The 22,325-nt window shown below is 39.5% G+C and overlaps 1 protein-coding gene and 1 long non-coding RNA gene across 2 annotated transcripts in view; both read right to left on the bottom strand.

The window, feature by feature from the left end:
- Positions 1-205: 205 nt before the first annotated feature.
- Positions 206-798, bottom strand: LOC111611552. Its single transcript, XR_002754080.1, has 2 exons — positions 676-798; positions 206-610 (listed from the first exon to the last, which is right to left on the bottom strand). It is a non-coding gene; the product is annotated as an uncharacterized LOC111611552 (long non-coding RNA).
- A 1,915-nt stretch (positions 799-2,713) lies between these two features.
- Positions 2,714-22,325, bottom strand: part of LOC102231469 (multidrug resistance-associated protein 1-like) — a 94,797-nt gene continuing 75,185 nt past the window's right edge. The window contains exons 30-31 of the mRNA XM_023349342.1: positions 11,602-11,796; positions 2,714-4,985 (exon numbers count right to left, since the gene is read on the bottom strand). Coding sequence (XP_023205110.1) covers positions 4,877-4,985; positions 11,602-11,796 — 304 coding nt within the window. The 3' untranslated portion in view covers positions 2,714-4,876. The remainder of the gene's footprint in view (positions 4,986-11,601; positions 11,797-22,325) is intronic.

Here is a 22,325-nt window from a genome sequence, read left to right as displayed (position 1 = left end):
TTTTCAGTTAACTTTCTTGTGCGAGGACCTGAAACCAACTCTTGTCCTTTTGGCTTTTCTTCAGTGCACACATCTTCAGCAGAAAGTCCTTTTTCACGTGGCAGTGACATCTTAACTCTAAAACCTTACAGTGACATTAAACCCACAAAACTTAACATTTAGTTACAAAAACACCATTCTAATATTTTCCCTTTTTTTAAATTGCATACCTTATAAGTAATTTGGCATATAATTTGACCAAACATAGTCCCTGAACTCATTTAATTTCATACATATTCAGGTGACGTCGTTTCCAAGTTATTTCCGCGTTGTTTGATCAGTCAATTTCTCACCGCGCCAGTGGTCATCTGTTAGATTCAGTTTCTGATGCTAACTTGGATCCTCCACGAAGACAGCTCCTCATGGTGGCGTTGACTCCGACGCAGCGCCAAACCTCGGCCGATGTCCGATTCAAGCGTCTCACCGTCAAATGAAAGGCGACACATGGAAGCCTCGAGTTTTCACTGTAGCAGCTCCCCAGCAGTTGAATTAACCAGCCAGTCTCGACGGGTGAATTTAGCGATTTTATTTTTCTTCGGGTGATTCAGAATCACCACAGTCACCGTGAACACTAAAACATATACAAATATTAAAATACAAACAAACTTATAATACAAACAACAAAACAAAACGTACCTCGCTGCTTTCACTGGGGAACACTAAGTGTTGATTTCTTCATGCTATTCAGCTTGACAGTTCAAGTCATTGATTGACACGACGATTCTACCAGCTTTTAAAGGGCCTGCCCTCATTAGTTACGGCAGCCCAAGAGGTACAACAACCCCCCCACCACCCCCCCAAAACATTACAAAGTGCAAATACCATCAAACAAAACAAAACAAACAAAAATGCTAATCAAAACAGACAAACATCCATAAACAATCTGCATCATACTTAATTTAGAAAATTCTTACTTTAATGTACTATCCCTTACAAGAGTATTTTTCTTACATTGTAAATTTTCTTTTACTGTAATGTCTCTAATTTCTATTTTTTATGTGAATGTGCTTTCTTCCATCTGCATGACACTCTGCTGTAGGTACAATGTGGTAGAAAATTACTACAAGTTAACATCTGCTGATCATGTTACATTAAATGCCTGTGAACTCTCACCAAAAGAACTATTTGGGTTACATGTACAAGGTTTTAAGTTGTTTTCAACAGCCTCATCAGAACCAGACTGTCTTTCCCTTTGTTTTTGAATTCCGTAACCTTGGTATAAAACTCATGTGTTGTCTCTGCCTGGCAGAGCTTTTTCACCCAGACCTTCTTCATTATTGATTATCCTACAAGCTCTCTGTATTGTGCACAATATATGAATAAACCTGATTGAGTGATTTCACCTGACAGTGCTTGGTAAAATAGATTTTTTTTCACAACAATTTGGTGTCGTGACCCGGATCCCTCGACTGGACATCCAAGGACGTCGACGAACAGCGTTAAGGAGCCAACCTGGACTAGGCTCCAGCCTCAAACTTCATTTAGGATTTGAGAGAGAAGAGGGCTGTTGGTCGGCTCCACGGCTCCAGCGCTGGGATCAACGAACTCAAAACCACTGTTATCAGGTGGGATACTCACTCAGGCTAACAAATTAACTTTACAAATTCTAAATTATAAAATCTAAAATAGTAAAGGATCCGATAAACCTTTCACCCTGCGGAATAAAGACTGGCGTTATTAAAAGGAAAAAATCGGGTTAAAGTCCCAGGGGGAAAAAAAAAAATATAATAATTAAAAAAGAGGTGTGGGTTCAAGTCCCAAACTGGTAAAATATTTTTTTCCCACAACATACACCTTAGTGTACATGACAATGAATTCGTTTTTCTAATGGTATGAAATGAACGTTAAACAAATCACTGTCAAATATTGCTTGGAAACATGCTTTTATTAACTGCTGACCTAAATAAAATTCTCCATATACAAAGCTTTGTAATCATAATTCCATAGGACCAATAATTCATTAACTCAATCCACAAATATTTACTATGCAAAACACAGCAAAATGTTTTTCACACCAAATCTACAAAACCATCAAAGCACAAAACTTACTTTGCCAAACAAAGAAAAGGAAAGCAACAGAAAACATTTCAACATAAATAACCAAAGTGCGCTCTCAGTGGTCTGATGACCGTGAGCGAGAGCAATAATTTACCAGTCTGACCAATAAGGACTTTTTGTAATTTTAACAAAGTTCACTGAGATAACAAAGCTCACTTGTAATGGAAGATACATTGGGGTCTTCAGAAGACAGAAGACCCCAATATATCTAAATCACACTATTGCAGAAAAATGTTAAGTTTTTGTCCAGATGAATAAAATAGAAATTTTAAACAGAAAAAAATAATTTTGTTTTTCACCTATATGGTATTCTAGAAACTTTTTGACATGCTTTTAGATAATTTTATGTTCATTTAACTTCATGTTAAAACTGAAAGTTCCATGAGAAAAAAAATTGTAGAAATTAGAAAACTATTTTTCTGTTTCAAAAGCTCTGTATTTTGTAACATAAAATACAAAAATCTTATCTATTATAGTGATGGAAAATATCTGAAAACCAGTTCTTTACTTGTTCCTGTGTTACCTTTGTATTATTAATGAAACATATCTTAAAATCTGTAAACAATTCAATAAAATTGTATTAATGTCCTCTGTTATGGACATCCGTATTTGATACTTTTATCCTACATGGAAACACATGGAAATCCTACATGCAATTGAAACCTTACACAGCAAATCACCGTGAACACCCCTTTCTTCCCCTCTGTGAAACATGGGGATGGCACCATCATACTGAGGCGATGCTTTCTTTCGGCAGCAACAGTGAAGCTGGATATCCTTGATGACATGGATCCTGTTATAGGCAGCAGAAGACTTGAGATTGGAGTGCAGGTTCACATTCCAGCAGGATAATGAACATATAGGAAGAGGTACAACAAATGTATGTTTTAGAGTGGCTTAGTAACAGGCTAGCCCTGTGACAGCCTGTAACTGTTCAAAAGTAGTCGAGACATGGTCAAAGAAAATTTGGTTCTACAAAGTGCTGACACAGGAAAGTAGACCACAAATGCACTCTACATTTCACATTCTTATTTTTAAAATGTTTGAAAATAATCAGCCCCTTACTTTTACTACAAAATGTGCACATCTTTGTGTTGGTCTGTCACATAAAATTCCACTCAAACACATTAAATTTCATGGCTGCAGAGGGAAAATCTTGAAGGGGTGTGCGTATAGGCTCAAGAACTTGAATTGTGTAGAAGGGATAACATATGGAAATTAGTGAGTATCGTAATATCTCCGCATTCCGATATCATCCTGAATTGCTTTGTGATTCTCATCTCTGAGCTGTTAATTAATTGAGATACCTAATTGCATAACTAGATATTTCACCTCTCATATTTGTCTTCAAGAAACAAGAGAAGTCCAGTTCTCTTGTACTTGAACATTTCCCAGGAGACTGAGAATCTGCACCAGAGTTAGTTGGCTTCTTCACATTGAAGCCAAGTTTTCCCTTTTTGAGAATAAGGCAGCTGCTAACCAAGCTCACTTCTCCTGGCTGTGAGACAAATCTGATGTGATCACACAGTAAAACACACAGTTGTGTGATGGCGTACTCCATCTGACTAGAGAAGGTAGATTGTGTCGATTATGATCAGACTGTAAAAAATGTAGAACAGAGTTCTCCTTTCAAGTCTGAGCCAGGGATGTCCAAAACGTTCTTCTGTAAAGTCCAAGTTAAGTAACACGTTGCTGATGCCGGAGTCATTTTCTTTCAACTGTGTCAATATCACAGGATATCAGACAAAACAGAACATGATTGAACTAAGACCTAATCTAACACACAGACATCTTTAAGAAAAACAATTTAACATGCATAAAGCTGTTTTGGACTCCTGTGAGGATATTTTGAAAAATGTTAAGTTGGGGTTATTTATCCCATTAGAACAATTACGGAGAAAAATAGCAGAAATGAGTAGACACCTGTTAAAAGCCAAAACCATTTAACAGAGTTCACTTCAAAATAAATTAGTTTGATCATTCCAAGTAACTGACAGCTAATATGAATAGATTGCTATGAAACATTAATAGCTTATGGTCTATTAATAGACCATAAGCTATTATATCAAACTCACCCTTCCATATACACATTCTGCCAGGGCAACAGCTCAAGAGACTCAAGTCCCAGACCTGAAGTACAAGTTAAGTTTCAAGACTTTCCTTCAGAAACTTAAGTGCAACACAGATCCATTTATTAATGCTCATCTCTAGTCTGAGCTTTTCAAAGAAAGATGAAAAAAATGACAGAAAGAATGATTGTTCCAGAATGCCCAAGAAAATTGATGAACTTATGGGGCTCAGTGAAAGCTGCAAATGTGTCGCAGTAAACCTGAATGATTGACAATGTGTAAGGTTTTAACACAAAACAGAGATCCATGTATTCTTCTTAAATATCATCTAGAGCTGCTTAAAAACTAGATTTTAAAATATATAAAGCCGGCATTTGGCACATATGGTCTCTGCAGCCTCAACTCAGTAGTGCTAGTGTCATTATGACAGGTCTGTCGGTAACATGGTCCTCCATATAAATGGCAGGAAAAAAAAAAGAATTGGTCAGAAACTAGTAAGAATGAACAGAGAGAAACAGGCAAAAATTAAACCAAATAACTGATGATGAACCATTATGGTGAAGCATGTTAAACAAAACCTTCTACCATTAAAATCACTTCACACCTAAACAACTATTTAATTTGCCTGCCGCTCTGAAAGAAAAACGATTCTTCCAGAGAAAGCCAGGGGAGCTGGGATGCTGCTGAAGAAGGTGGAGAGACTTCCGTCTTTAGACCAGTCCAGCATCTTTGGCCATCTTGTAAAATGCTCCCTTGAGAGCGATGAGATTGGACGGAGAGTCAAACTCTGCCATCTCTCCTTTATCCAACAGCAAAACCCTAAATGATACAAAGAGTAAGGGTTTATTCTTCAAACTGCACTGCTTAAAACCAAAACAACACACACAGCCAGAAGTTTGTTTACATATTTCTAATGTACACTAAAAAGGAACTACTGAGCGTAATCATTAGAGACGTGGTGATCCATTCCTCTTTTAGATATTTATCTGTAACCTTTTTAAACTGTGATGAGACCACTTGAAAAAAAAAAGTAATTTTGTATTTTTCAAGCCATTCAGTGGTGTTCTTTTGGGCTGGCAGTGGTTCTGGTCTTAGAAGTGTCTTTGTAGGGTTGTCAAAATAATCATTATCTTGATAAGATTGCAACTAGGAAATCTATTTATTGAAAAGTATTCATTAGTGTCAAAATCAACATAAACTGACCCAATTATATTGTCGTGCTTTTGGTTGCCAGGGTTACGGAGGCGTTTGTGTAGGTGAAGATACACGACAAAAAAAAGAAAGGCCTCTTGCATGAAATTTACTTCTTCCAGCAACAGATGAGTTACAACGGCAACCGAGTTGTTCTCATGTAAGAACCGTGTGGCTTCTGGCCTCTAGCTTTGGCACAGACAGTACTTAGCTATGTCCGGGCAGTGAGCAGTGAGAGCCATAACAACAACAGAACATTAACATCAAATCTCACGATACTAGCCTTTTCTCTCGAGCTGCGTTGCATTTACTGACCTAACTTAGGCTCGGAAAACTAAAATAAAAAATACAAAACCAAGCTTAAGGTCTAAATTAAGTGGAACCTTCTTTACACTATCCCCCCTTTTAGGAATACTGAGTCCCTTCAGTACAGGTTATACAGCCAAAATTGAGAAAGAAGTGGTAGTTATAAGAACTTAACTACTGAAATGTATATGCCATAAGGGCAAGAAAACATAAACCAAGTTATTTAAATTCTGTAATTGTAACATTCAACTAACTCACTAACTTAACTAGTGCCTAAGTCTCTGCGGTCTTTTGACTAGACGACCACTAGATGTTTTAACAGTCTTTTCTGAAGAGTTTGTATTCCCCTGTCTTCCATCTGGCTGGAATCCTGGGTCCTTGGGTTGGAGGTAGGCCTGTCACGATAACAAATTTTGCTGAGCGATTAATTGTCTCAAAAATTATTGCGATAAACAATAATATTGTTTGAAGACCTTTTTACACTGATTTAATGAAAATTACGTAATAATGCATGCGATTTCCTGCCAAAGATAGATACATTTTATTTTCAAAAGAACACTTAACACTGGAACTGATAAACAAAATAAACAAAACAACCAAAAATTAAAAGGATCTCCATTAATAAAAAATGTACTTGAATAAAACCTAAACAACATAAAGCCAAAGTGGAAATAAGTACTGCATTCAACCAAAAGACTGCAGATTATAAAGTCTGTATACTATGTTACCCTTCAGTAATAATTCGATTTAAATAGAGAAGACAGGCTACCTGATGCAATAGTTCACACTACACGATTTTTTGCCCCTATTTTTCCCCATACGACAATCTTAGAACGTTGGTCGTTCTAAGATTGTTGCTTGCGATTCCATAGCCGATCATCCTGTAGTGTGTGGTGTGTTATGGTAGATCGTCGTGGCCGCGCTGATCTAAATCAGGGTTTTCCCCCGACTGGGAGCATCAATGCAGCCTGTTGAATGTGACAGAGAGCCTTTCTGAGGGGAAATTACAAAGGGGAATCCTAAACAGCTGACACGTGCAACCCGAAGTGGACATTGGAGATGATATGTGGAAACAACATTAATGTTTATTCAACATTTCGTGCAAAGAATACAGAAATGACAAGAGGAGGAGTTGGAGCGAAATTGCTACCGCAGTTGATAAACCCGGTAACTTTTCAGCTGTTCTTCGTTAACGTGACATAAATAGGTTATAATGATTTTCATTCAGTCAGGACTGACACTAGCCACATGCATTGCAGGTCAATTGTAGTAAAACATTGATTAATGCCTGGTTTTAAAATTAGTTAACTGGACTTGTAACGATTATTTTGTGCCCATTGTTGGACACCACACGGCAGGACCGAACCCGATCGAACCGTTATACCTAGGATTTCTGTCTGCTAATGTGTGATCTCAGGTTTTGAAAATGGGCTGACAATTGTCCGACAGCTCTAAGATCCTGTCATGCGCACTGGGCATTACACTAAGGAAATGAGGAAGAGAGGGTCAGTGGAGAGCACCGGAGTTGAGCCTTTTTTCATTCAGTGTCATCAACAGAAAGAGAAAAAGGCTGGAAGAGACGATAATGCCGATAATTAAAATGAGGTTGATAGTTTTAATTTATCGTACGATTAATTGATTTATCGTTTATCGCAACAGGCCTAGCTGGAGGTCTTCATCCTGATCATCTGACAGCGGTAGTAGAGGACCCAGGGGAACATCCTCTTCATTTGGTTGAAATTCTTCGTCTTGGCAATTCTTAAGCAGTCTGCTTCTTTGGCGTAAAATCCAGACTGGTATCACGTCACTGTCATACGGCTTGAGCCGATCGTGGTGTATCACTGTGCTTCGCTTGGGACCTTGCATTTCATACAGCACAGGACCACAGCAAGCTGCAATAATTAACGGGCCTTTCCATAGTTTCTGAAGCTTAGGGCTTAACCTTTTCTTCTTTGCATCGTCTTTGACAAACACCAGATCTCCTACACTGTAGAAGTGTTCTTTGGTCATACACCTTTTTCTACCGCTCTTGTGCAGTGAGAAGGTGGTCTCTTGCCAGGTCATGTGCTTCTTTTAAGCTTTCCTCCAGGTTGTAGAGGAAATCTGCAGTTTCTAGTGCATCAACCTTGAGTTTTGCAGTGCCAGACTGGTTGTCTTGTGGTTGGTGGACTTCCCTGCCGAGCATAAGCCTATTGGGTGTGAACCCTGTCACTATGTGTCGTGAGCTGCGATAAGCTGCTGTGAGTAGTGGCAGTTGTTCGTCCCAGCTCTTTTGGTCCTGGTTCACATAACATCAAAGCATCTGCAATAATGTCCTATTGAACCGTTCTACTTGTCAATTGGAGAAGTAGAACGTCTAAGACTACCCTTAGTGGGTAGTCATAGACTACCCACTAAGACTACTTAGTGGGTAGTCTACCCCTTGTCTTAGACTACCCACTAAGACAAGGGGTAGTCCTTGTCTTAGTGATCTGCATGAGCTTCCATACATTCCGAAACAGGGAGCTATCAAAATTACGACCTTGATCTGTGTGTAGCTCCAAACCTGGCAATAAAGTCGTAGACTAGCTTCCTTGCAGTCGTTTCAGCACTTTGATCAAGAACAGGAAAAGCTTCAACCCATCTTGACCCATCGTGACACATTGTGGCTCCACCCACAACATCATGACATTCTTCAATCTGGGATAATGGATAAGCATCCTTGATTGTTAGATTGTTCAGACAGCGGTAATCTATGCACCATCTTACTCCTCCATCCTTTTTTCGAACTAGGACCACTGGAGAGGCCCGCTCAGATGCTGATGGTGTGATTACGCCCTCCGCCAGCATTTTTTAAAGACGTGCTTCCTCCTCACCTTTAAATCCAAAAGGGATCCTTCTCACAGGTTGACGCACAGGTCTGGCAGACCCAGTGTCAATTTTGTGTGTTACAGCGAATAAGTAGCCATGGTCAGTGTCACTTTTAGCAAAGATGGATTGGTACTTGAGGAGTAGCTGAATGAATTGCTGTTGCTGTTCCTCACTGAGAGTCTCACTTATGGTAGCCACCAAACTTTGGAGATGCTCAGAAATGTCAGAGATTGTTGCTACTCTCCCAACCACCAGTGATGGTGCAGGCATTGCATTTGGTTTTGGTGCAAATAGAGGTAGAGGATAAACTTCAACTAGGAGTCCAAGACTTACTCCTACTGTAGAACCACTCTCTTGGTTGAAAAATTGCACACTCTGATTGGCACCTTTGGCTTCATGGTGACAACAATGCTTCCAGAGGCTACATTATTTGCAATGTTCAAGGGTTCCAATAATGCCGTAACCCCTCCACTTCACCCCACACGACACATTCAAACTTGGCTGGGATGATTGAGGTTCTTTCCAGAGTTACTCTAGCCACACAGCAGTGTGATCCATCATCTCGCACAATTTGTGAGGGGACCAATTCATCCCCAATGAAAACTTTGCCTTGGGTATAGATGACAACATTATGGGCCTTCATCAGATCCTATCCAAGGAGGACAGAGTCTCTTATAGGGGCTTCATGCACTATATATATATCAATATACCGTATTTTCCACATTATAAGGCGTACCTTCAACGAATGGCCTATTTTAAAACTCTTTTCATATATAATGCACACCACATTATAAGGCGCATAGAATAGACGCTACAGTAGAGGCTGGGGTTACGTTATGCATCCATTAGATGGAACTGCGATAAAGGGAATGTCGACAAAATAGTCAGATAGGTCAGTCAAACTTAATTAATAGATTACAAACCAGCGTTCTGAAAACTCCGTTCATTCCCAAAATGAACAGCTGTTGCTTCCTCCACTTCCGCACCATTGATTCGTTCATGTTAAATTCTCTCGCTGCTGCTCTATTCCCGTGTTCTACTGCGTGACTGATCGCCTTGAGCTTAAACTCTGCGTCGTAAGCGTGTCTCTTAATAGGAGCCATTTTGGGGTCTATACACAAAATAGCTGCATCGGCGGCTGCTTTCTCCCGTTTCTTCTTCTACAGGGAAAATGAAGTCGGTGTCTGCTTTCCCTGTTTCTTCTTCTACAGGGGAAAATGAAGACGGCGGCTGCTTTCCTCCATTTCTTCTTCTACGGGGGAAAATGAAGTCGGCGTCTGCTTTTCCCCATTTCTTCTTCTACAGGGAAAACAGGATTAGATCAAACCCTATTTCCATCATGGGAGAAGTGGAGTTGTGGTTGAGGAATATAAATACCTCGCCTGACAACAGACTGCACTGGAGACAACAGTGAACCCATCTATAACAGAGAGCAGAGCAGACTGTACTTCTTGAGGAAGCTAGGGTCCTTCAAGGTTTGCAGCAAGATGCTAAAGATCTTCTATAAGTCTGTTTTTGAGAGCGTCATCTTTTCTGCCATCATCTTTTGGGTGATGGCAGCAGCATCAGAACCAGGGAAATAACCTGACAAAGAAAGCTGGTTCTGAGGATGTCTGTGGAACCTCTGCAGATGACGATGCAAAGAAGGACTCCTCATAGGTTTGATAAAATTATGGACAACAATGACCATCCTGTTCTGTACTATATTGGGAAGGCAGAGCATCTTCAGTCAGAGGCTGTCAGATTCAGTGCAGTACAGACCGATACAGAAAATCTTTCCTGGCAAAAGCCATCACGATCTTCAATAACTCTTTAAAGAATTGGGGGCTGCTGTGATGGTGCAAGGATTAAGCACAACCCACATAAGGAGGCCTTAGTCTTCGATGCGGCCATCGCAGGTTCAATTCCCTGCCTGGTGACCTTTGCCGCATGTCTTCCCTCTCTCATTACCTACTTTCCTGTCAAAGCACCTTCAAATAAAAGTCACAAGAGCAAAAAAACAACAACAAAACTCTTTAAATAATCTTAATTAATGAGTTACAACAACATTTAATTTCCCTTTGGGATTAATAAAATATTTTTGAATGTGAAATTATAGTAACTTGGCATGCTCATGCTAATATTAGCCTTGTACCTAAAGTAAAGATTTTAGCTAAGTTTTGATTTATTACCTATGCTTTTCATACTCAATGCATTAGGTCAATGTAAATCAACATTCTGGTGATACAACAGATGCTACTGACAGCATATAAACTAACTTTAGTATTCTGCCTAATTTTAGTTTATAAAGTAATGTTATCATGCAGAATGGAGTAAATCCATGTTAATCGACATAATAATGATACTTCCCATACTATAGACTACATTTTACATTTTAGTTAACCTTAGCAATGTTGCTAATTTTCAGCATTAGAATCCTGGGTTCAAACCAACATGCACTCTTTGGTAGGCCCCTTTTAAATTTCCTCTGAAATTTTCCAGTTGAGCTAACTACATTGTTTGATAACCAATGTCAACTGGAATGTATGAATGATTGCATACTGAAACTTAGGAGAAATAACTGCTGTACTTTGATTATTTTAATAAGCCATGACATTTTTTGATCTGGGTTTTTTAAGAGGTGTGATACTGGCATAACAACAGTGCACACATCTGATGTTCACAGTGGTCCAACGAGTTATCTGGGAGTTTCAGTGTGAACATGCATTCAAAGCCTCACATACATTAAAAATTTGTTACAACATTGGTGAGGAGGTGGCAGAACTCTACCAAAGAGTTATGTTGAACTCTTACATTATTTAAAGGCATGTGGAGTAAGATTACATGTTACGATAGCCATCATAAATTGTGACCTGTGTGATCCTAGCTGTTTGAGGGTCTACTTCATAAAATATATTTGGGACATCGAATTTGTGACTTAAGTAAAATATGGCGTTTTATACAGTCCTAACTGTCAATTCAGCCACAGAAAACAACCCATAGGATTTATTTTCAGGGTTGGTATAATCTACAGTTTCTTATATTGCACAAGAACACACAAATATACACATCAAGCCTTTTAAAATAGTGTAAGTGGTATGCATCAAACCTTGTGTAGTCCATGATGGTGTTAAGGCGATGGGCTATTGTCAGAACGGTGCAGTCGTCAAACTGTGAGCGGATAGTAGATTGGATCAAGTTGTCTGTCTCCATGTCTACAGCAGCGGTGGCCTCATCCAACACCAGGACTTTAGTCTTCCTAAGAACAGCTCTGGCAAGGCACAGCAGCTGCCTCTGGCCCACGCTAAGGGGATACACACATGCAAACAAGCATAGAATTCAGCTGGTTGAGCTCACTGTCAAATTAGAATGGGCTCCCAGTTACAGTGACATGTAAACATCTACATACCCTTACCTGTTCTCACATTTCATCAAATTAAAACAATAAACGTCCATTTATTTGAATAGTTTAATGTGACAGAGAATGTAGAACATAACTGAGAAGTGGAACATTTTTGACCTATGAAAATCTAAAAATAGTAGTCTGAATCTATCAAGTAGAAAATGTTTGAAATAATAGGCTATTAGATTATAAAATAAATAACAGTTTCCCATGTCATACTTTTTCTCACTTCTGTTACCAGTGAAGCTGAGCTGTCCACTAAAAATTGAAAACGTTTGCTCCCTTCATGAGACAAATTGCTTATAACTGAGTGGATAGATGAAGCTAAACTATACTGGCAGAAGTACTTGCTCACCAATCCAAATGATCAGAATCAGGTGTTCCAATCACTTCCATGGCCATAAGTGGCAAACATTTGTGAAAGAATGGGTCGCTCTGAGGAGCTCAGTGAATTCCAGTGTGGAATTGTGATAGGATGCCACCTGTGCAACAAATCCAGTCGTGAAATTTCCTCGCTCCTAAATAGTTCACAGTCAACTGTCAGCTGCATTATAAGAAAGTGAAAGTGTTTGGGAATGACAGCAACTCAGCCACGAAGTGGCCATGTAAACTGACGGAGCGGGGTCAGCGGATGTAGAAGCGCATGGTGCGAAGAGGAAAGAGGAACTTTCTGCATCAGTACAGACTTCCAAACTTCACCTGGCCTTCTGATTACCGGCCCGTGGCACTGACTCCCATCATGATGAAGTGCTTTGAAAGGCTGGTAAAAGAACACATCGTCTCCAGACTCCCCTCCACATTCGACCCGTTCCAGTTTGCCTACCGCCGAAACCGCTCCACTGAGGACGCCATCTCCTCTGCCCTACATCTGAGCCTGGCTCACCTGGAGGAGAAGAACACTCATGTGCGGATGTTGTTCCTGGACTTCAGCTCAGCGTTCAACACAATCATCCCACAGCATCTGGCAGGAAAACTGGGTCACCTGGGCTTCAGCACCCCCCTGCGAAACTGGCTGCCAGACTTCCTCACCGACAGACCTCAGTCAGTCCGGATCGGACAACACACCTCCGATGTCATCACCCTCAGCACAGGCTCCCCTCAGGGCTGCGTCCTGAGCCCTCTGCTGTTCACTCTGATGACACACGACTGTTCGCCACCAATCACATCGTGAAGTTCGCGGACGACACAACGGTGGTGGGTCTCATCAGAGACGACAACGACCTGGACTACAGAGAGGAGGTGGAGCAGCTGAAGGACTGGTGCAGAGACAACAGCTTGATCCTGAACGTTGACAAGACGAAGGAGATGATCATCGACTTCAGGAAGAACCGGCCCAACCACGCTCCACTGCTCATCAACAGCTCGGCTGTGGAGGTGGTCAGCAGCACCAAATTCCTGGGGGTGCACATCACAAACGACCTCACCTGGACTGTGAAGACCACGTCTCTGGTCAAGAGGGCACAGAAACGCTTGTATTTCTGCAGAGGATGAGAAGAGCACACCTGCCCCCACCCATCCTCAAGACGTTCTACAGAAGCACCATAGAGAGCATTCTGACCAGCTGCCTCTCTGTGTGGTGTGGAGGCTGCAGCGCCTCCGACTGGAAGAACGTGAGGAGAGTGGTGCGGACAGCAGAGAGGATCATTGGGGCCCCTCTTCCCTCCATTCAGGACATTTCATCCCAGCGCTGCGTGTCCCGAGGCTGAAACATCGTGAGTGACCCCTCACACCCCCACCATGGACTGTTCTCCCTGCTGCCCTCTGGAAAGAGGTTCCGCAGCATCCAGTGCAGGTTCACCAGGTTCCGAAACAGCTTTTTCCCACTTGCCATCAGACTGCTGAACTCTTAACTGGACTGCACTCAAAAACTGGTCTCCACTTCATACCTTGCACATGTACATAGCTAAATAACTTCTATTTTACTGTCATTCCTGCACTTTATATTTTATATTTAGATTTATATTCCGGAGTAACCTCATAACATTGGAACCTCAAAACATTGTTCTGAGCCGTATGCAACGAAATTTCGTTCTGTATACACCCTGTGCATGCAAAATGATAATAAAGTCAGTCTAAGTCTAAGTCTAAGTCTAAGATTAGCTCAAGAACAGTGTGCAGAGAGTTTCACAGAATGGTTTTCCAAGGTTGAGCAGCTGCATCCAAGCCATACATCACCAAGTGCACTCCAAAGCATGGGATACAGTGATGTAAAGCACGCCGTCACTGGACTCTAGATCAGTAGAGGTGCATTCTCTGTGACAAATTGTGCTTCTCCTTCTGGCAATCTGATCATATCTTGGTTTGGCGGTTGCCAGGAGAACAGTACTTGTCTGACTGCATTGTGAAAAGTGTAAAGTTTGGGGTAGGGGGGGGATTATGGTGTGGGGTTGTTTTTCAGGAGCTGGACTTGGCCCTTTAGTTCCACTGAAAGGAACTCTGAATGCTTCTGCATACCAAGAGATTTTGGACAATTCCATGAGCCCAACTTTGTGGGAACAGTTTGAAGCTGGCCCTTTTCCCTTCCAACTTGACTGTGCACCAGCGCACAAGGCAAGGTCCATAAAGACATGGATGGCAGAGTCTGGGGTGGATAAACTTGACTGACCTGCACAGAGTCCTGACCTCAATCCAATAGAACACCTTTGGGATAAATTAGAGCGGAGACCGAGAGCCAGGCCTTCTTGTCCAACATCAGTATGTGACCTCACAAATGCGCTTCTGGAGGAATGGCCAAAAATCCCCATAAACATTCCTAAACCTTGTGGACAGCCTTCCCAGAAGAGTTGAAGCTGTTCTCACTGCAAAAGGTGGACCAACGTCATATTGAACCCTTTGGATTAGGAATTTGATATCATTTAAGCTCATATGTGAGTCAAGGCAGGTGAGTGAATACTTTTGGCAATATAGTGTATGAGGAATACTTGCTCACCTAAAAACATCTGAAAAAAACTTTTTGTGACATATTAATAGTGTACTCAGTGTTGTAGTCTAGACCAGTGGTCCCCAACCATTGGTACTGGGCCGCGCAAGAAATAATGAACTACTTCTGGATCTTGTATTTTGAAAATCCTAAACCGGATTTTACTGGTTACGTCTTGCGCGTCAAAATTGAGCCAATTTGCAGCAGAATGAGTAACAAAACAACATTGGAGTACTGCTCCACCCCCCCCCCCCCCCGAACAACAGCATCGGACTCGATACTTACGACGCGTCGTCGCACATGTGCACATCACAAGTTTTGAGAAGAAGACTTTCAAAATAAAAATATAATCAAAAGTATTACAAGTTTTGAGAAAAAAACACATGAAATCCTACTTTCAGTCTGAACATTTGTGCTCTTGGAATATGGCAGAAAAATTCCCCCATGTATGTAGGGAATTTGTCCCCCAAGACAGTGGAGTGCCTGACAGCAAATAACAAAAAGTCACGTTATTGCTTGGATTTGAACAGGTATGTTGTAATGAAATGGTAATAGGGTAATACGGTATTTCTATGTTCATTTTTTTTTTTAACTTTATTTATTATAATAAACAACAATACAATTGTACAGTGAACAAAACTCAGGAAGATAATAACAATAATTTACCAGGGGGAGCATAAAAAAGCAAGAAGATAAGAAAACGACAATCAATATAAATATGTATAAAGGAAATAGCACAAATTGTGATATGTGTGCCAGATGTCACAGTGCATTAACATAAAAGATAATCCAAAATTCCAAGTTGATTACAAGCCCGTATTGTTGATTCTGCTTTTTGATTAGTGGAGGATTGAATTGTTGATAAATAATGTTTAAGTTCGATCAAAAAAACTAAAAAATTTGTTTTTTTCTTCAAAAATTTACATTTATGTAGGTGAAATTTAGCCTTAATAATTGGTAAATTGATAAGGAGACTCTTTACATTCATTCCTCCATTTTGTTGAAATCCAAATAAGACATTTTCCCAAAATAACTGAAAAACTGCAGAAATTTTGGAATCAACAAAGTTACAAAAATGTTGCCAAAATATTTTAGAATGAGGACACAACCAGAACAAATGAGTGACCGATTCTGGGCAAACAACACAGAAGGAACAGTTCACATCAATGTTAGAATTGAATTTCTTTAAATAGACTTTAACGGGGTAGATTCGGTGAATGAGTTTAAAGGAAACTTCCTTTATCTTGTTAGAGAGAAGAGAGTGATTAGGGAGCAGCCAGATAAATTTCCAAGACATAGTAATACGAAAGCGATTCCAATAATGAACAACCACAGGAGTAGAGGTCACGTCCTTCAGAAACAGGGATCTGATCGACTTATTATTGTTACAAGGAAAAGGATTCAAACAAATTTTGCCAGCAGGAGAATGTATGGGAGATAAAATGGGTGAGTGATAAACGATTCTTGGCTTCTGCCAGAATAACATACAGATCTTTGTAGAAACGGCACCAAAAACTGTGGCATATTCTCCAGGAGAAACAGGAAAATTGAACTTACAGAGAAATTCTTCATAAGTCAACAATAGACCATCACTGTTGAACAATTGGTCAACCAGAACAATGTTATTATTAAACCAAGAATCAACAAATATAGTTTTCCTCTTGTATAGAATGTCCTTATTATTCCAAATAAAGTATCAGTGAGGAGAGAAGTTATGCTTGTAGATGAGTAACCATGATAAAAGGGCCTGCCGATGAAAGTTAGAAAGTTTAATTGGTAGTTTCGTTATATCAAAATTACAAATTAGAAAGAAATTTAGACCACCGAATTTAGAAAAAATATGAAAGGGTATAATATTCCAGAAAGATGCTGGAGAATTAAAAAAATTACGGATCCAATTTATTTTAAAAGTATTATTTAAGATAGAGAAAGATAAGCAGTTAAGTCCTCCGTTTTCATATGAATTCATTAGAGTAGATTTTTTAATATAGTGAGTCTTATTTTTCCATATGAAGTTGAATAGCAGTTTGTCAATTTCCTTCTCATTTTTATTGTCAATGTCTAATGACTGTGCAGCATAAATTAGTCTGGAGAGGCCTTCAGCCTTTGTAAGCAGAATACAGCCGCGCAAAGAAAGATCTCTAACTAACCATTGATTAAGTCTTTTTTTAGTCTTTTGAATTAGCGGGTCGAAGTTTAGGGAGCTTCTTTTTATTTCATCCTTCGTGATGTTTATACCTAAATAAATAACCTCATTCTTAACTGGTATAGCTTCAATTGAGGCTATAGAACAGTCCTTAATGGCCATTATCTCACATTTTTTAAGGTTAAGAGAAAGACCTGAAGCTTTGGAGAAAGTACCAATTTCCTTAATAGCTAAAGAGATTTGGCTCTGATCTTTTAAAAATAAAGTAGTGTCATCTGCCAGTTGTGCTAAAGTAACCACTTTATCAGCAACAGTGATCCCTTTTAAAGGACCAGTCTTAATATGATCAGAAAGAAGTTGAGCCACTAAAAGGAACTAATATGGGGAGACGGGACAGCCTTGTCTGATTCCTCTGCAGAGGCTGAATCTAGAAAAGGAGCCGTTTCTTAATTTGATGGAGCTGTTGCTGTTTTGATATAAGGTTTTAACAACAGAAGTAAAGAATTTCCCAAACCCAAATTTTTTAGACTCTGAAAAATAAACTCATGTTCGACGTATCAAAAGCTTTATAAAAGTCTAGAAATAAAATAAAACCATTATCACAAACAAGATCAGGATAATCTAAAATATCCTAAACAAACCTTATATTATTTGTAATATGCCTATTTTTCATAAAACCGGATTGAGTTTCATCAATAATTGAATGAAGGACGGATTTTAATCTTTTAGCTATAACTAAAGCAAAAATTTTGTAATCATTGTTAAGAAGACAAATGGGACACTAATTATCTAGAAGTAAAGGGTCTTGTTTTGGTTTTGGTATCAGAGAGGTTAAACCCTGAGTGAGGGTTGTAGGGAGCGAACCGTTTTCTATACTTTCATTAAAAACTTGCAAAAGAAAGAGAGCGAGGTCGAACAAAAAGTGTTTGCAAAACTCAGCACTCAGACCATCAATTCCAATCAAATCAATCAATCAATCAAATTTTATTTGTATAGCACATTTCAGCAGCAAGACATTTCAAAGTGCTTTACATCATTACAAACACAGAAACACAATGCGATATAGAATCAATAATCAAAACAAAGCATTAAGTCAAGTTCCATCCATAAATTTGTAATTGATTACATTTCAAATACAATTCTAAACAGGTGGGTTTTTAGTTGAGATTTAAAAGAAGTCAGTGTTTCAGCTGTTTTACAGTTTTCTGGAAGTTTGTTCCAAATTTGTGGTGCATAGATGCTGAAAGCTGCTTCTCCTCGTTTGGTTCTGGTTCTGGGGATGCAGAGCAGACCAGAACCGGAAGACCTGAGAGGTCTGGAAGGTTCATACAACAACAACAGATCTTTAATGTATTGTGGTGCTAAGCCGTTCAGTGATTTATAAACTAACAACAGTATTTTAAAGTCTATTCTTTGAGCTACAGGGAGCCAGTGTAGGGACTTTAAAACTGGTGTTATGTGCTCTACCTTCCTGGTTTTAGTGAGAACGCGAGCAGCAGCATTCTGGATCAGCTGCAGCTGTTTGATTGATTTGTTGGGCAGACCTGTGAAGACGCTGTTGCAATAATCAATACGACTGAAGATGAACGCATGGATGAGTTTCTGTAGATCTGGCTGAGACATTAGTCCTTTAATCCTGGAAATGTTCTTCAGGTGATAGAAGGCCAACTTTGTGACTGTCTTTATGTGGCTCTGGAGGTTCAGGTCAGAGTCCATCACTACTCCCAGGTTTCGGGCCTGATCGCTGGTTTTTAGTTGTAATAACTGAAGCTGTGCATTGACTCTAGATCGTTCCTCTTTAGGACCAAAAATAATAACTTCAGTTTTGTTTCTGTTCAACTGGAGAAAGTTTTGGCACATCCACACATTTATCTGTTCTAAGCATCTGTTCAGTGATTGGATGGGCTCTGAGTCACCTGGTGACATCGTAATGTAGAGCTGTGTGTCATCTGCATAGTTATGGTAGCTAATATTATTTCCTGTTATAACCTGAGCTAGTGGGAGCATATAAATATTGAATAAAAGGGGTCCTAGGATTGAACCTTGGGGTACCCCACATGTGACCTTTGACCTCTTTGATGAAAAGTTTTCAATTGAAACAAAGAAATCCCTGTTCTTTATGTAGGATTTAAACCAGTTAAGCACTGGACCGGAGAGTCCGACCCAACTCTCCAGTCGATTCAGTAATATGTCATGGTCAACAGTGTCAAAAGCTGCACTGAGGTCCAACAGAACCAGCACTGTGGTTCTGCCACAGTCCGTATTTATATGGATGTCATTGAACACTTTTATGAGGGCGGTCTCTGTGCTGTGGTGAGCACGAAAACCAGACTGGAAGGAGTCAAATAGGTTGGTTATAGTTAGGAAGCTAGTTAATTGTTTACACACAGCTTTTTCAATAACTTTGCTGATGAATGGGAGGTTGGAGATCGGCCTGTAATTCTGCATTAGTGATTTGTCCAGATTGTTCTTTTTTATAAGTGGTTTGATTCCAGGGGATTTGTTCATTTTGAGATGTGAGATGGCGTCCACAATCTCTTGTAAAGAGATTGACTCTTCACAGCATTCTCGTTTCACTATTAGAAATTTGATTAACTGATAAATTGGTCAACAGGGCATCAGCTGAGACTTGACAGAAGTTGGAGAGATAAAGAGTTTCATAAAAGGAACTGCAATATCTAGCTATATCATCAAGGTTATCTGTAACAGCATTGTTAATCTTTAGACTGGTAATAGAATTATTGGTCGAATTATGTTTTTCTAGATTAAAAAAATAATGAGTGTTTTGTTCTCCCTCTTCTAACCATTTTCTTCTTGATCTAATAAACGCACCTTTACTCTTATTAATGTAAAAATGATCCAATTTAAGTTGTAATTCAGTTAACTCTTGTAGTTCAAAGTCATTTAAATTAGAAGGATTCGACTGAGTGAGTTCAAATATTCTCGTTACAATTTTGGTTTCTTCATTTCTATTTGTCTTAGCCTTGTTACTACCAAATTTTCTTAGAAATTTTCCAGATTCGAATTTAAAAAGTTCCCAATTAATACCATGAAGATTATCTGTTTGAGCTTTATGCCAGAAGAATTTTAATAATTTTGTTATCTTTAAATTTACCTCTTTATAGTTTAATAAAGAATTATTCAATTTCCAGTATGAAGGAGAATAACTAGAATATTTACCATCTGAGAGTGTTATAATTATTTCAACAACTTTATGGTCCGTAAGGGGAGTAGGTAAAGTATTAACAGTCACAGATTCTTTCTTTACTGAATCTGAGATCAGCCAGAAATCTATCCTAGATTGTTGAGATAATGACTTATTACTCCAGGTAAATAAATAATCATGTGGATGTTCAGTTCTCCAAATGTCAATTAGATTAAATTTTTCCATAAAAGCTTTAATAATCGGGCTTGAGGCATTTGATCGACCAGGAGGCCATTTATCAAGGTTACCATCCAGGACAGTGTTGAAATCACCTACCATAAGAATTATAGCATTTGGCCATTTTTTAAACCATTCTATAAGGATCTTTTCAGCTGTGATAAACAGCTTATCGTTATCTCCTTTATTATTGTAACCATAAATATTGGCACAAATGAAATGATGATTTTCATAGAAAAAGAGTTGAAAAATAAAGTGTCCCAGCGAATCACATTCAGTAGAAATAATATTCCCATTAAATCTATATTTTAAAGTCATAACTCCTGCAGAGCACTCAGACCCATGAGAAAGCCAAACAGAATTACCCCAATGGGATTTCCAAAAAGTAACATCATCAACTATATAGTGACATTCCTGAAAAAAACAGAAATCAGATTTAAAATTTTTGGCAAACTAGAATTATGCTTTTCTTTATAACATATTGCACAACCCCCTGGCATTAAGAGAAATAAGCGAAAGAGATAACATATAAACAACAGAAAAAGTAACTTAATGAATGAAGGTATTTAAACACGACATGAACACCGTGAGTCAGTACCTTATTAAAGTTCCAGATCTCAGTTTGCAACCTAGGGTAAAGTTTCAAAATAGTGGACCCATCAATGAGAATAGACTTGCAATTATTCTAGCATTGGAGTAAACACTGCGGGTATCTCCACCCCGTTGATAAAATCACGACCCCCTACGAAGTAGGCAGATTTTCCCTCTTCACGAGCCTTCTGGATACATGGCCAAAGCTTCTGCCGGGATTCACGGTCTTCTTTACAAAGGTCTTTGGTAAAACGGAGACCATTTCTCTTCAGGAAGTCATTTCCCTTAGCTGCTTTCCATATGGAATCACAATATCTCCTTGCAATAAAGCGAATGATGATAGAACGAGGGCGGGAGTTGGCAGCGACCTTTTTACCAACTCGATGAGCGACATCAATGAAGATCTGAAGCCTTTCTTTATCCTTCAGAAGAATCTCCTGGCATACCCGCAACACCTCCTCCCGCACATCCTCCTTCTCGGTCTCAGCGACTCCATGAAGTCTGAGGTTCCAACGACGACCATAGCGCTCCATCCTCAGTAACACGGATTAAGCAGGACGTTGTATCTTTTTCATTGCGCTCCACTCGTTTTTCCACTGAGTTAATTTTCATTTTAATATCTTTGATTTCTTCTAGCATACTTCCCAGCTTTGTTTCTAAAGCATCACTTCTCGTGTTGATCAGGTTAGCAAGCATAGCAAAAGCATCATCAGGATTTGAGTTGCTATTTGTTCGTAGCATATTTGGAAAAGGCTTCTTGGCAACAGGAGGCTTACTTGGAGTCACGGGGAGCGGCGGGAAATCCTCCTCGCCAATCTCCGGTTGGAGAGCCGGACCGACATAGTCGTGGTCTTTTTCATCAACACCAGTGCAGGTTTTTTCCAACTTGCTGTGGTCACTAGTTCTTCTTTGGGCTGTTTTAGGCATCTTCCCGAGAGTAAAGTAAGCTTACAAAGTAGAAAAGTACTCAACTGAGCGCTCGTATACTCAGGAAAATAAGAGTGCTAGTACTGAGAGCACGGCACAGGGTGACTTACGCTGCCGCCATCTTTTTCGCCTCCATTTCTATGTTCTTTGATAATCATCCGTTATATAAGGTGACATCATCAACTTCTGTCTGTAAAATATGTTTTGAATGTCTATTGTGTAACTGACCAATAAAGGGGATATCATCAACTACTGTTTAACATGTTTTGAATGTCTATTGTCTTGATGATCACGCTCTGTATTCGTGGGTAGCTAATCACGCTCTGACCGCATGGACAGAGAGCCTCGCGCTCTGATTGGATGACTCGCCTGGGGGGAGAGAATCTCCCCTCCTCCTCTCACACGATGCCGATTGTTAAAAATTATATAGTGGTGGACAAGCCCTCGTTTTTGCCAGAGTCTGC

The sequence above is a fragment of the Xiphophorus maculatus genome, chromosome 16 (assembly GCF_002775205.1).
Source record: "Xiphophorus maculatus strain JP 163 A chromosome 16, X_maculatus-5.0-male, whole genome shotgun sequence".
Taxonomy (NCBI): Eukaryota; Metazoa; Chordata; class Actinopteri; order Cyprinodontiformes; family Poeciliidae; genus Xiphophorus; species Xiphophorus maculatus.
The sequence above is the reverse complement of the archived record's forward strand: the minus strand, read 5'-3'. Positions and strand labels throughout refer to the sequence as shown.